This window comes from Bos taurus, chromosome 9 (genome assembly GCF_002263795.3).
Source record: "Bos taurus isolate L1 Dominette 01449 registration number 42190680 breed Hereford chromosome 9, ARS-UCD2.0, whole genome shotgun sequence".
Lineage (NCBI taxonomy): Eukaryota > Metazoa > Chordata > Mammalia > Artiodactyla > Bovidae > Bos > Bos taurus.
Window position 1 is genome coordinate 94,561,435 of NC_037336.1, and position 15,258 is coordinate 94,576,692.

The 15,258-nt window shown below is 49.0% G+C and overlaps 1 protein-coding gene across 4 annotated transcripts in view; it reads left to right on the forward strand.

The window, feature by feature from the left end:
- Positions 1 to 15,258, forward strand: part of SYNJ2 (synaptojanin 2) — a 108,647-nt gene that overhangs the window by 17,008 nt on the left and 76,381 nt on the right. The window contains exon 1 of one of the 4 annotated variants that reach the window (XM_010808720.4): positions 456 to 8,081. The exons of the other annotated variants lie outside the window; for them this stretch is intronic. Coding sequence (XP_010807022.1) covers positions 8,072 to 8,081 — 10 coding nt within the window. The 5' untranslated portion in view covers positions 456 to 8,071. Of the gene's footprint in view, positions 1 to 455; positions 8,082 to 15,258 lie in introns of those variants that run through there. 4 annotated transcript variants of the gene reach the window in all.

The following is a 15,258-nucleotide window of genomic DNA, read 5'->3' on the forward strand; positions in this document are numbered from 1 at the left end:
AGACTCTGATGCTGGGAGGGATTGGGGGCAGGAGGAGAAGGGGACGCCAGAGGATGAGATGGCTGGATGGTATCACTGACTCGATGGACGTGAGTCTGGGTGAACTCCGGGAGTTGGTGATGGACAGGGAGGCCTGGCGTGCTGGGATTCATGGAGTTGCAAAGAGTCGGACACGACTGAGCGACTGAGCTGAACTTCCTCTCTCTCCAGACACATGGTGTTTGGGGTAAAGGCTGAGAGAGTTCATCTGGTATAAATTGATTTTAATGAGGAGTAACAAAACTATTGCAGTTATTTCTCTAAGTTTTATTTGTTTGTTGACAGGGGAAGGGGTATGATTCCATTAGGGTGTTAAAAATATTGACATCTGCAAAGACCTCAGGAGTCTGGGATGGAACCACAGGGCAAGGTCCAGGACTCTGTGCCAGGTTCTGGGGTGAGAGGAGGGGGTGGGAAGAGTGGGTGAGGAGGGCTGAACTCCTGTTTTCCCCAAAGCCTCCCTGCTTTCCAAGCTGTGACTGTGGGTCTGAATCTGTCCATAATGGGTGCTTTTTTTCTAATTCACAAAAAGGCACTGTATGGCCTGGAGACCACCCTGGAGAATGTGGACAGCTCATGGCTCTTTTTAGCTTGTGTGGTTGTGATAAAATTTTAATCCAACCACAGAACTGGTCATTGTAGCCTGCCTTTACAACACAAGGACCAGACCTATCTATGAAGTGAGAGATGATAATGACGTACCATTGCACATGGATGGCACCACACTTTGGGGGTTTCCGGGTGTGTGTCTGACTTCAGTAGCCCCCTCCCCCTTTTGGTTTCTGGATCAACTGGCTGTTAGAAAAATTAGGCTACTGAGAGCTTATTAGAATTTTGTCTTAAAAGAGAAAACAGAGAATGAAGACTGGAGGAATGATCCTGTAAAGAAAGTTCATGAGCTTTAGAGGGTGGGCCTGTGACTTCAGTTTGGTTCCTGCCTTTCTCCTGGGTCTTGCAGGAGAGCCATGATATCAGTGGTTCTGTCTTCTCCCCTCCTGAATGCTCTCAGGGTCTTTGGTTGCAGATGCTAAGACTGTCCACTTATGAAATCCAGGAGCCAGACCCTGGTGTCTCTGAGTGCATTGACATGATATCTGGCACTTGCTTGCCAACACTCTGGGAGGACGGCCAGACGAACTTGTGTGTACATGCACGGTGGGGATGGGAGAACAGGTGAAATAAGATTGGAAAAATGTGGATGCCTGTTCGAGCTAGGTGATAGGTATGTGATAGTTCGTTAGACTTAGTGAATTAATAAGGTGGCTGCTTTTCAAGCTCAAGATGAAAACCTAAAGTTTTCCCATATACCATCATTAGTCAGTTAGAGTGTGCAATAGGAAAAACAGGTTCCATGCCCAGTAACAACAGTTTCGGGAATAAACATAAATGTAAAGCTATAAAACTTTATGGACTCACTGAATAAGTGAAAAAGTACAGCATATTCTTGGGAAAGGGACATCAACATTGTAAAAACTTTGTTCTCAATAAATCTGTAAATGCAAGTACCTATGAGTAAAATCCAGTCAACAGGAGTTTGATGTAAAGCTTACAGGCTGATTTTAAAATATCTGGGACTCTCCCCCTCTCCCCACTTAATCTTGTGCTTACCTTAATCTTCCCATTCTGAGTAATGGCAGCCCCCCCACCCCGACCTTGGGCTTCCCAGTGGTAAAGAGTCCTGCCAGTGGCAGAGATGCAAGAGACACAGGTTTGATCCCTGGGTCGGGAAGATATCCTGAAGAGGAAATGGCAACCGCTCCAGTATTCTTGCCTGGGAAAACCCATGAACAGAGGAGCCTGGCGGGCTATGGTCCTCGGGGTTGCGAAGAGTTGGGCATGACTGAGCACACACACAGCACCCACCCCGCATGTGTGGGCATAATAACTCCAGACAGAACCTGTGAGTCCTCCAGATCCTGCTCTCTCCTTCAATTCCATCCAGTCCACCGGGGCATCGAGACCCACTTTCCCTCCAAAATAGATCTGAATCCACCCGGTCCCCCGTTTCAACTGCAGCTGTACTGGTCCAGCCACTGCCTCCCCTTGCTTGGACCACACGCCACCTCCTAACTGGCCTCCTGGCTGCCACTCCCAGCCATCCCATCACCCCACACCGACCCTGGCCGAGCCTGCATAGCCTGTGTCCTGTGTCCCAGCTCTTTTTCCAGCCTCATCCCCCACCGCATCCTGGGCTCAGTCCTCTCGAGGGACCCTGAGTGGTTCCTCCTCATTATGCCTGCTCACACCATGCCATCTGCCTGGCCGCCTTGTCCTCATCCAAGCCCAACTCAGTGACTTCAGTGAGACGTCCCCGACCACCCCAGCCTGACCAGCCTGCAGCCCCTACGCCCCAGCTGTCTCCATTCCAACACCTGTTTTCTTGTCCCTGTAGCACATGTCGCCGAAATCACCTTATGTGTTTGCTTGTGCCGTCCGTTGGGTCTTGAGAATGCCAGCTCCTTGGGAGCAGGATGTTGGAGGTTGCGTTGTGTGTCCCCCAAAAAAGATTGTTCAATTGAATGTCACCTTACTTGGGAGTCAAGTCCTTGTCGCCAGAATTAAGGTGCAGATTGAGATGAGGTCTTCCTGGAGTAGGCGGGCCCTTAATCCGGTGGGACCAGGTGTCCTTGTAAGAAGAGGAGATTTATAGACAGGTGCACACCGAGGGGAGGATGTCATGTGGAGACACGGACACACAGAGGGGAGTTGGCCAGGCGAAGACAGAGGCAGAGGCGAGAGTGATGCTGCCAGCAGCCATGGGACACCCTGGGCTCCCAGAAGCAGGGAGAGGCAGGAAGGACCCTCCCTAGAGCCTCCGGAGGGAGCCTGGCCCTGCCAGCTCCTGGATTTTGTTTAATCGCCTGCGGTTGTTTCAATCCCCCAGCTTGCAGTGCTTTGTTTGGCAATCCCAGGAAACTAATAAGAGGGGCCTTGTCTTCTCAACACTGATGTGTGGAGAGACTCAGAAGCACTGCTGAATGATGAAGAAATGGCCAAAATAGTCAAGGAGATTTTGAAAAAGATCAGGACAGACTTGATCTACCAGATAGTAGATGATACTGTAAAGTCATAACACTGATACGGCACAAGTCAATAGGCTAGAGGAGAGGGCTCGGAACAGACTCGTGTAAATAGAGTAATTTAGTTTCTTATTAAGGACAGTTTAAATCAGCTGGGGAAAGGTGGCTACTCAGTAAATGGTGTTTGTGCAACCTGGCACTTCCTCCGTTAGCGAATATTTAAGAGCGGATCCTCCTTGGCCCTCTGGTCTGAGAGGAGAAGGCCTGGCTCTCCTCCGGGGAGTGAGTGGTCTTTGCAGCCGTTCATTGCAGTTGACTGTTCACACGGATGTCCACTGCTTACTAGCTTCTCCCCAGCTTAAAGCCTTGTGCCCGTAGGAGGTAGTGAAAGTGTTAGTTGCTCAGTTGTGCCCAACTCTTTGCAACCCTGTGGACTGTAGCCCACCAGGCTCCTCTTTCCATTGGATTCTCCAGGCAAGAATACTGGAGTGGGTAGCCATCCCCTTCTCCAGGGAATCTTCCCCACTCAGGGATTGAACCCACATTGCCTGCATTGCAGGCAGATTCTTTATAAAAAGGCTAGGATCCTTTATAAAACCCCCATAGTTACGGGTTCCTGGGTTCACAAAGGGGCATGCCTAGTTACAAGGGTTGTCACACTTAAGGAAGCCCCAAGCCTGGTGTCCCCATCAGGGCTTCGTCATTCATGAAGTTCACTTTGGCCATAAGCTGTGTTATCTAGTGACATGGGGGATGTTTTACCTTTAAGGACTTTCAGGGAACCAGAGCTAGAGAGTTTGAAAAAGGTTTTGTTAAGCCCATGTGGACATGAATTAAGTTAGAGCCCTACATTAAATCATATATAAATTCCAGAGGTACATAAGTGTTAACTGTAAAGAAATCTCACTTTTAAAGCATTAGAAGAAAATATAGGAGAAACTTTCACAGTGTGATGGTACGAAAAGCCTTTCTAAGCAAAGCATAAGACTCAAAAGTCATAAAGGAAAAGTAACCTAAGAAGTTTTTTATTGACATATAACATATAGAGAAAAATGAACAAATTCTGAGTGGACAGCTTCATGAATTTTCATGAAATGAACTTGCCATATAACCAGCATGCAGGTCTGGAAACAGGATTGGAGGCACCTAGCTCAGCTGGTAAAGCATCCGCCTGCAGTGCGGGAGACCTGGGTTCGATCCCTGGATTGGGAGATCCCCTGGAGAAGGGAAAGGCTCCCCACTCCAGTATTCTAGCCTGGAGAATCCGGGTGACAAAGAGTCAGACACGACTGAGCAACTTTCACTTTAGCACCCCCGGCTCCTCCTGTGTCAGACTGAGAGATTTGATTACATAAAAATTTAAAGCTCTGGGATATCAAAAGATACCATAAATATAGTTAAAAGACAAGCGGGAAACTGGAATAAACTCTGTACAGCCTTTTGCCACATATGCAGGGACGAGAGATTGATGGCCTTTGTACACTGTAAAAGCCGCCTGTAGATCACAAAGAAGGATCAGTCATCCAACAGAAATAGTGGCTGCAGCCATACGTTCTTGAGAAAAAGTCCAAATGGCCCGAGCAGTGGAGCCACATTGTCATTCTTGTCATGTCTCATGAGCGGCTCTCCAGGTCAGCCCTGTGGGCTCCCAGACAAGCCCAGATCCGACTTGTCTCCGAGGGACACGCCTGCTCAGCTGAGCTCCCGCCCATCAGGGCAGGGCTCAGGTGCTGTGGCCAGGTCAGGAATGGCAGGAAGTAGGAGGGGGCCGCCATGGCCAGAGGTTGGGGCTGGTGGAAGGCGTGGCAACCGTCGGAAAAATCCAGAGTTGGGGAGGGCAAAACAGACCCCCCTGGAAGGCGGGGTTGGGTGGCAGGCTTTAGAGGCATTCCGTAAAGTCAGGCTTCCCCAGAGGGGAAACACTCAGGAAAGGATTTCCTGGGCAGATGGCCGGGGTGGGACCTCTGGACAGGGTGCTCCCAGCCTGGGAGACGCCCAGCACGAGGTAGTGCTGGAAAGGTGTCCAGGCCCCGCAGTAAAACCTCCTGCCCAGCCAGCCCGGCCTGCCCCAGACACCTTTGACCTTTAGTTCTCAGAACACACACCGACACCTGACGGTGACCAGCATCCTTGGTGTGTCCTTGGGTGATTCCTACTGCGAAGACGTGCAGATTCTAAAGTTAGGGTCTGAGCCAGCCACAGGCTTCTCTTTTCCAGACTAGAGCTGATTCCAGGTAAGGAAAGCCTTTGGCTGGAGGAGACAATTTCCAGTCAATGAAACAGTGTTATCTAGGTTCATTTGAGGTTTCTTCTGCCCTTTTGTAACAAAAAATGTGTGACTGTTTCCCCCCACCCCACCCCCGATTTTGGGTGGGGCCTCTGTGACTAGGCAGGTGTGTTTAGCTAATAGACTTAGGGGACTTCCCTGGTGGTCCAGTGGTTAAGACTTTGCCTTCCAATGCTAATAGACTTAAATGGAGAAAGATGCCAAACCTGTCACAAGCCACGCCCCCAGACAGTACCTGTGTGTGGGATTTAAGTAGAGAAGTGATATTAACGTGTCTGCTCCGAGCTGCACTTCCATCATCTCCCCTGGACCTGTGTGCTCCCAAGTTTGTCACAGAGGTCCCCAAAGAGTGTGGATGCAAAGCTGTGACAATCTGTGAGCATCAAACACAGGTGAACAAACTGCTGTGGTCAGATCCCTAATGAATCTGATCAAACAAAAAATTGTAAAAATCAAAGAAGCCTAGGAAATGAACAGTGGGGCTGTTGTCTGGATTCTGGATTAAAATACAGAGGAGGAATCGACCTCGGGGAGCTTGATCCACTCACACACCAGCCTCCTGGAACTGTGCCCTGTCCTCATCTGTTCGTACCCCGCCCCCAAACCTGGCAGCCTTGCTGGGGGTGGGATGGGCACTGTGTTTCTCATTGCTGCTCCCCCCGGGGTCCCTCACCCTCCCAAGAAGACTGCCTGCCTCCCGGCCACACTCGCATTCACGGCAGGCTGGGATTCTGCCGCCTCTCCTGCCCCCATCCTAGGCGGGGTCGTGCCCATGCGGTCTGCCGCCCTTCGTCACTGCCAAGTCTTTGCTCCCATCGCCTTCACACCCCAGACCTGCTCATCACCGGTCACCACACCGCCCTGGGAGTCTGGCACCAGGCGCGCACTCTGCTGCCTCCTGCCCTCCTGCCCTCTCAGGACCTCTGCTCAGACCTTGAGTCTGTGGTCCCTGAGCCTTCCCCCCACCTTCCCTGCCCTCCCATCCTGTCTTCCCTCCTTATCCAACCGTGGCGATCGTCCCCGTCTTGAACACACTCTCTACTCTTCTAACTGTTCTGTCTCCTCATTCTTGCCAGGCAAAGTCCCCAGCCCCGAGCGAGTCCTCTCCCCTGAATCCACACACGTTCTCATGTTGCCGGACACTTCTGGAGAAAACCCTGAGTGCGTGATTGGTCTGTTACAACTTCCTAACTGTTTCTGGTGCTGTTTGGTAGTCTGGTGGATTTGCCTGCTCAGATTTCCCTCCCGCTCCCCCAGGTGACCATTTCTCATCTTCTCAAGCCTTCAACACCTTGGCCCTCTCAGCTCATGATTTCACTCCCTGTGTCACCAAGAGAATAAAATCGTTAAAAAGAGAACTTTGACAAGCTCTGGCGTGTCCTCTGCCTGCCCCGTGCAGCTGGCACCGCCTCCCCTGTATGGGTGCGTTGCCCTCCCAGCTCCTGCACCCCTTTCTTCTCACCGGTCCTGTCGCCTCTCACCTGTGAAGACTCCATCCCCAGTTTCCCCTTCCTTCCTAGCTGGGTGATTTCCACTGTTACACCAACAGGTGATGTATCTCATGTTTTGTTCAGTTGCCAAGTCTTGTCCAACTCTTTGGGACCCCATGGTAGCACGCCAGGCTTCCCTGTCCTTCACCATCTCCCAGAGTTTGCTCAAACTCACGTCCATTGAGTCGGTGATGCCATCCAACCATCTCATCCTCTGTCTGCCTCTTCTCCTCCTGCCTTCAATCTTTCCAGCATCTGGGTCTTTTCCAATGAGTCGGCTCTTCGCATCAGGTGGCCAAAGCATTGGAGCTTCAGCTTCAGCATCGGTCCTTCCAATGAACATTTAGGACTGATTTCCTTTAGGATTGACTGGTTGGATCTCCTTGCAGTCCAAGGGACTCTCAAGAGTCTTCTCCAACACCACAGTTCCAAAGCATCAATTCTTCGATGCTTGGCCTTCTTTATGGTCCACCTCTCACATCCATACATGACTATGGGAAAAACCATAGCTTCGACTATCCAGACCTTTGTTGGCAAAGTGAGGTTTCTGCTTTTTAATACGCTGTCTAGGTTGGTCATAGCTTTTCTTCCAAGGAGCAAGTGTCTTTTAATTTCATGGCTGCAGTCACCATCTGCAGTGATTTTGGAGCCCAAGTAAATAAAATCTGTCACTATTTCCATTGTTTCCCCATCTATTTGCCATGAAGTGGTGGGACTGCATGCCATGATCTTAGTTTTTTGAATGTGGAGTTTTAAGCCAGCTTTTTCACTCTGCTCTTTCACCTTCATCTTGAGGCTCTTTAGTCCCTCTTCGCTTTCTGTGATTCGAGTGGTATCATCTGCATACCCGAGGTTGTTGATATTTCCCCAGCAACCTCATGTTTAGAAACACTCTGTCTCCACAGCACCCCCACCTCCTTGCTCCACCCCATCCTCCTGTGAAGGGTCTGTCCTCGTGTGCCGTCTCTGCTCTCTCCTCCTGTTCTCCTAGTCAGGCTTAGGGGCGTGCCACTCCTCTGAAGCCTTTCCTCGGAGTCCCCGGAGATTGCCAGCTTGCCGGCTGGATCCCCTGCAGGTCTGTCCTCCGTCCAGTAGCTCCACCCAGGGATCACACCTCCTTCCTGAAAGATGCTTCTCCTCCTGGTTCTGTTCCTGCCTCACCGCTGCTCCCCCAGTGCCTGGGCCAGCCTTTGCACAGCAGACATCTAGCATCCTTGTTGAGTGATGGGGTCAACATGCAAAAAGGTATTTTCTTTCCCCTTCTCTCTGACTCCCTTCCTGCACCTCATGTTGTATTGTGCTCAGTCGCTCAGTTGTGTCCAATTCTTTGTGGCCCCATGGACTGTAGCCCACCAGGCCTCTCTGTCCATGGCATTTTCCAGGCAAGAATACTGCAGTGAGGTGCCATTTCCTCTTCCAGGGCATCTTCCTGACCCAGGGATCAAACCCGCATCTCCTGCATTGGCAGGTGGGTTCTTTATCGCTAGTGCCACTTGGGAAGCCCCATGTTGTGTTAGACAATATATATGGATCTCCAGTGCAGGAGACTTGGGTTCGATCCCCTGGGTTGGGAAGAGCCCCTGGAGGAGGAAATGGCAACCCACTCCAGTATTCTTGCCTGGAGAATCCCATGGACAGAGGAGCCTGGCGGGCTCCAGTCTGTGGATTCTACTTAGCCACTAAACAACAATATGGCTTCTAAAGGTAGGTGTGTATGCATGCATGGGAACAGGGCTTCTCTGTGCGGGAGGAGACCCGCAGGCAGGGTTTGGCAGGGCTGGGAGAGGCATTCAGGTGGAGTAAGGCAGTACTTCTTTCTGAGTAACGATGACGGTGATGTTGAGAGGGGGAAATACTCCGGAACTGGCCTGGCTGGTCAGTTAGAGAAGAAACTGGAAAAGTAGCTGGGAGTGGAGCCTCCAGCGCCAGAGCCGGGGGGTGGAGCTGACATGTTAGTTACGGGAAGCAAACGGAAGGGTTTGTTGTAGGCAGAAGTGACGCATCAGGACTTGCTCTGGGCGGAATCCCTGGGGGAGGGGGTGGACATCTGTGGGCAGGCCGTGAACTTGGCCTGAAGGGTCTACCTCTCTCCTGTGTCCAAAGAGAAGCATGCACACCTCTGTGGAAAAGGGGGTGATTTACACTCCTTCTTGTGCTCTGTGGGGTGGGATGGTCCTGCAGTCAGCCTGGCCCAGCCCTTGGTGCCCTCTCCTGGAGGTGTAAGGACTGCTGAGCAGGACTTCAGCCCTATCGCCTGGCTCCGTCAGAAGCATAGTCAGCCTTCTGTCAGTACTTTTGTAAAAGGCCCAGATTCCTTCTTTTCAGGGGCAAAAAGAAGACTCTCAAGGCCCAGTGTCCAGCCCAGCGCTCAAGCCCTCTTGTCCAAGGAGGACAAGCCTCCCTTCCCCCGTCTGGTCACGCCAGCCTCTGCTGACTCTGCTGCAAGGAGGGGCGTTTGTCCAGCTGTGGCTGCAGGAGACGACCCGTTGTCCTCTTTTTCCCTCTGGCTGGTGGTACACGCGAACACATTCTTGCAGGGAGGCAGTGCATCTGCTTAGGTAGCGTTTTTTTTCTTTTTTAGTGTCCCCTGCCAAACCACTCTCCGCTGACCTTTTCGTGTGGCTTGGACTTTTTGGAGAGAAAGGTTGGGGATAGCACAGGAAAGTGTCCTAGCCGGGCTGACGTGTCTGCCTGGTTGGGTTTGTCTTGGTTCTCAAGCTTCTGTTTCAGACTGATGTTTTGATTTCCACTTTGCTTAGCAACCGCCCCCACCCCCCCAGCAGCCTCCACCCGCCCCCCCACCGCCCGGCCGGCCCGAGGAAGGCCATTGTCTTTCTGGAGCACTGCTTCAGCTCCCAACTGATAACTCTGGAAGGAACGGCCACAAGCCAGTCTGAGCTGAGCTCAGAATTAGCACATGAAGAAGACAGTGACCTGAATCTGAGTGATTCTGTCCTCTGGAGACCATGAAATAGAAGAAGCTGATATAATATCTGGCCCAGGGACACAGCCACAAGGGGTGCCTCAGTCTTGGGCCGTCTGCATGGTTAAATTGACCTACTTATTTTTCTGACCCGTGGGCTGGACCTTGCTGGAATTTCCTTAAGGCGTGTGATTGTGGAAAATATTGTGAAAGAAAGAAGCACGTGTGCTTGGGTTGATGACTGGTCCAGACAGCTCGCCTGCTGACCAGGAGCACAGCCTGCTTGGCCTGGGTTTTAAGGAGCAGAGCAGATTCTGGCCGCATTGCTGAGCTCTGTGGCTCCCAGGAGCCCTGCCCCGGCCCTGGAACGTCTGACGACAGAGCCCTGTCCTGGGAACCAGCATCTTGGACCGGCTTCGCTCTGCTGGGGCAAGCGCCGTCCCCTGCTCGGGAGCCCTTGCCCTTCCACTGCCCTTGGCCCCCTGGACCCAGGGGTGGGATGGTGGTCCCCCAGGCTCCTCCTTGCCACACCCAGGCTGTACTTCTTCCCTCCACTGTAAAAGCAGTCAGCTAGGAATCTCATGTCCAGCGCTCACCAGGAGGTCTTTCTAGGTTCATCTAAGCATCCAAACTGTCAACACCCCGCTCTGTACCCAGGACAGGAACCAGGGCTCCTGGCGGGGCCACATGGAGTGTTCCTCTGTGGAGTCATTGTCACAGCAGCCCTGTCAACGGCATGGATGCTGGGTGGGGGGCGGGGAGGTGCGGGAAGGGCGTGGACGACAGGGTGTCTTGCTGAGAAGCCTCACCCCTGCTCCCAGTCACCCCAGAATGCACTGTTGGTGGCTCAGCTTCCAGGCTCCTTGCCCCGTTCACGGAGTCTTCCTGGGCCCCCATCACTGTTCCTGTCAGCTGTGATTCCTGCTAGTCCGAGGTTTGCTGCCAGATGGTCTGTTTTTGCCTTACTGTAGTCTGGTAACATGGACGGTGTTTATCAGTTTACGGGACTGGGAGGCTAACCTGGGGTCAGATTCTCTTGCAGGCTCTGTTGACCCTTTATCCACATGCACCACAGAACCATGTTGCCCTCTGTCCCCCCTTGAGATTGCCTGTTTCCTTGCTGGTTTTACCTTCTTTTCTGTCAGCCCAGGCGCTCCATCTATGTCAGATGTTGCCCTTTTCATCTGCCACCTTCGTCTTTCCAGCTCATCCCTCAGTTCTCCAATTTCACCCACTTTGACCCCAGTGAGACTGTGATCCCATGAACCTGCCACCCCTTTAAAAATTTTTTTTCACATATATATATTTTTTCCATTATAGTTTATCATAGGATATCAAATATAGCTCCCTCTGTGATATATAGTAGAAACTTGTTGTTGATTCTCTGTATAATAGTTTGCATCTGTGAATCCCGAATCCACCCCTCTCCCATCCTGTCTCCCTCTTGGCAACCGTAAGTCTGTTCTCTGTGTCTGAAGTCTGTTTTGTAGATTACTTCATTTGTGTCATATTTTATTTTAAAAATTTTAAAAATTTTGTTTATTTTTGGCTACACTGGGTGAAAGAAATAGCAAACCACTCCAGTATTCTTGCCTCGAGAACCCCATGAACAATACGAAAAGGCAAAAAGATATGACCCCGGAAAATGAGCCCCCCAGGTCAGTAGGTGTCCAATATGCTACTGGGGAAGAGCAGAGAAAGAGTGGAGAGGCTGGGCCAGAGCAGAAACGATGCTCAGCTGTAGGTGTATCAGGTAGTGAAAGTAAAGCCCGATGCTGTAAAAAACAGTACCGCATAGGAACCTGGAATGTTCAGTTCAGTTCAGTTCAGTTGCTCAGTCATGTCCGACTCTTTGTGACCCCATGAATCGAAGCACGCCAGGCCTCCCTGTCCATCACCAACTCCCGGAGTTCACTCAGACTCACGTCCATCGAGTCAGTGATGCCATCCAGCCATCTCATCCTCTGTTGTCCCCTTCTCCTCTTGCTCCCAATCCCTCCCAGCATCAGAGTCTTTTCTAATGAGTCAACTCTTTGCATGAGGTGGCCAAAGTACTGGAGTTTCAGCTTTAGCATCATTCCTGCCAAAGAAATCCCAGGGCTGATCTCCTTCAGAATGGACTGGTTGGATCTCCTTGCAGTCCAAGGGACTCTCAAGAGTCTTCTCCAACACCACAGTTCAAAAGCATCAATTCTTCGGTGCTCAGCCTTCTTCACAGTCCAACTCTCACATCCATACATGACCACAGGAAAAACCATAGCCTTGACTAGACGGACCTTTGTTGACAAAGTAATGTCTCTGCTTTTGAATATGCTGTCTAGGTTGGTCATAACTTTCCTTCCAAGGAGTAAGTGTCTTTTAATTTCATGGCTGCAGTCACCATCTGCAGTAATTTTGGAGCCCAGAAAAATAAAGTCTGACACTGTTTCCCCATCTATTTCCCATGAAGTGATGGGACTGGATGCCATGATCTTTGTTTTCTGAATGTTGAGCTTTAAGCCAACTTTTTCACACTCCACTTTCACTTTCATCAAGAGGCTTTTTAGTTCCTCTTCACTTTCTGCCATAAGGGTGGTGTCATCTGCATATCTGAGGTGATTGATATTTCTCCCAGCAATCTTGATTCCAGCTTGTGCTTCTTCCAGCCCAGCGTTTCTCATGATGTACTCTGCATATAAGTTAAATAAGCAGGGTGACAATATACAGCCTTGACGAACTCCTTTTCCTATTTGGAACCAGTCTGTTGTTCCATGTCCAGTTCTAACTGTTGCTTCCTGACCTGCATACAGATTTCTCAAGAGGCAGGTCAGGTGGTCTGGTATTCCCATCTCTTGAAGAATTTTCCACAGTTTATTGTGATCCACACAGTCAAAGGCTTTGGCATAATCAATAAAGCAGAAATAGATGTTTTTCTGGAAGTCTCTTGCTTTTTCCATGATCCAGCTGGAATGTTAGGTCCATGAATCAAGGTAAATTGGATGTGTTCAAGCAGGAGATAGCAAGAGTGAACATCAACATTTTAGGAATCAGTGAACTAAAATGGATGGGAATAGGCGAATGTAATTCAGATGACCATTATATCTACTACTGTGGGCAAGAATCCCTTAGAAGAAATGGACTAGCCCTCATGGTCAACAAGAGTCCAAAATGCAGTACTTGGGAGCAATCTAAAAAATGCCAAAATGATCTCAGTTTGTTTCCAAGGCAAACCATTCAACATCACACTAATCCAAGTCTATGCCCCAACCACTAATGCTGAAGAAGCTGAAGCTGTACAATTCTATGAAGACCTACAACTTCTTCTAGAACTAACACCAAAAAAAGATGTCCTTTTCATCATAGGGGACTGGAATGTAAAAGTAGGAAGTCAAGAGATACCTGGAGTAACAGGCAAGTTTGGCCTTGGAGTACAAAATGAATCAGGGCAAAGGCTGACAGAGTTTTGCCAAGAGAACACACTGGTCATAGCAAACATCCTCTTCCAAGAACACAAGAGACAACTCCACCCACAGACATCACCAGATGGTCAATACTGAAATCAGATTGATTATATTCTTTGCAGCCAAAGATGGAAAACCTTAATACAGTCAGCAAAGACATGGAGCTGCCTGTGGCTCAGATCATGGACTCCTTATTGCAAAATTCAGGCTTAAATTGAAGAAAATAGGGAAAACTACTAGACTATTCAGGTATGACCTAAATCGAATCCTTATGATTATACAGTGGAAGTGACAAATAGATTTAAGGGATTAGATCTGGTAGAGTGCCTGAAGAACTATGGACAGAGGTTCATAACATTGTATAGGAGGCAGTGACCAAAACCATCCCCCAAAAAAGAAATGCAAGAAGATAAAGTGGTTATCTGAGGAGGCCTTACAAATAGCTGAGGAAAGAAGAGAAGCAAAAAGCATGGGAGAAAGGGAAAGACATATCCAATTGAATGTAGAGTTCCAGAGAACAGCAAGGAGAGATAAGAAGACCTTCTTAACTGAACAATGCAAAGAAATGAGGAAAACAATAGAATGGGAAAGACTAGAAATCTCTTCAAGAAAATTGGAGATACCAAGGGAACATTTCATGCAAAGATGGGCACAATAAAGGACAGAAACGGTACGGACCTAACAGAAGCAGAAGATATTAAGAAGAAGTGGCAAGAATAAATACATAGAACTATACAAAAAAGATCTTAGAAAGCATCACTACAAACAAAGCTAGTGGAGGGGATGGAATTCCAGCTGAGTTATTTAAAATAATAAAAGATGATGCTGTTAAAAGTGCTGCACTCAATATGTCAGCAAATTTGGAAAACTTAGCAGTGGCCACAGAACTGGAAAAGGTCAGTTTTCATTCCTATCTCATAGAAAGGCAATGCAAAAGAATGTTCAAACTACTGCACAATTAAGCTCATTTCACATGCTAGCAAGGTAATGCTCAAAATCCTTCAGGCTAGGCTTCAACAGTACGTGAACCGAGAACTTCCAGATGTTAAAGCTAGATTTAGAAAAGGCAGAGGAACCAGAGATCAAATTGCTAACATCTGCTGGGTCATACAAAAATCAAGGGAATTCCAGAAAAACATCTACTTCTGCTTCATTGATTACACTAAAGCTTTTGACTCTGTGGATCACAACAAACTGTGGAAAGTTCTTAGAAGAGATGGGAATACCAGACCACCTCACCTGCCTCCTGAGAAAACTGTATGCAGGTCAAGAAGCAACAGTTGGAACTGGACATGGAACAATGGACTGGTTCAAAATTGGGAAAGGAGTACGTCACGGCTGTATATTGTCACCCTGCTTATTTAACTTCTACGCATAGCACATCATGTGAAATGTTGAGCTGGCTGAAGCACAAGCCATAATCAAGATTGCCAGGAGAAATATCAATAACCTCAGATATGCAGATGATACCACCCTAATGACAGAAAGCAAAGAGGAACGAAAGAGCCTCTTGATGAAGAAGAAAGAGGAGAGTGAAAAAAACTGCCTTAAAACTCAACATGCGAAAAACTAGGTCATGGCATCTGAACCAATCACTTCACGGTAAATAGACAGGAAAAAAAATGGAAACAGTGGCAGACTTTATTTTCTTAGGCTCCAGAATCACTGTGGACAGTGAGTGTAGCCATGAAATTCCAAGACACTTGCTCCTTGGAAGAAAAACTATGACAAACCTAGACAGCATATTATAAAGCAGAGACATCACTTTGCTGACAAAGGTCTGTATAGTCAAAGCTGTGGTTTTTCCCATAGTCATGTACAGATGTGGGAGTTGGAGCCTAAAGAAGGCTAAGCACCAAAAAACTGATGCTTTCAAATTGTGGTGTTGGAGAAGACTCTGGAGAGTCCCTTGTGACAGCAAGGGGATCAAACTAGTCAATCCTAAAGGAAATCAACCTTGAATATTCACTGGAAAGACTGATGCTAAAGTTGAAGCTCCAACACTCTGGCCTCTTGATACAAAGAGCCGACTCATTGGAAAAGACCCTGAGACTGGGAA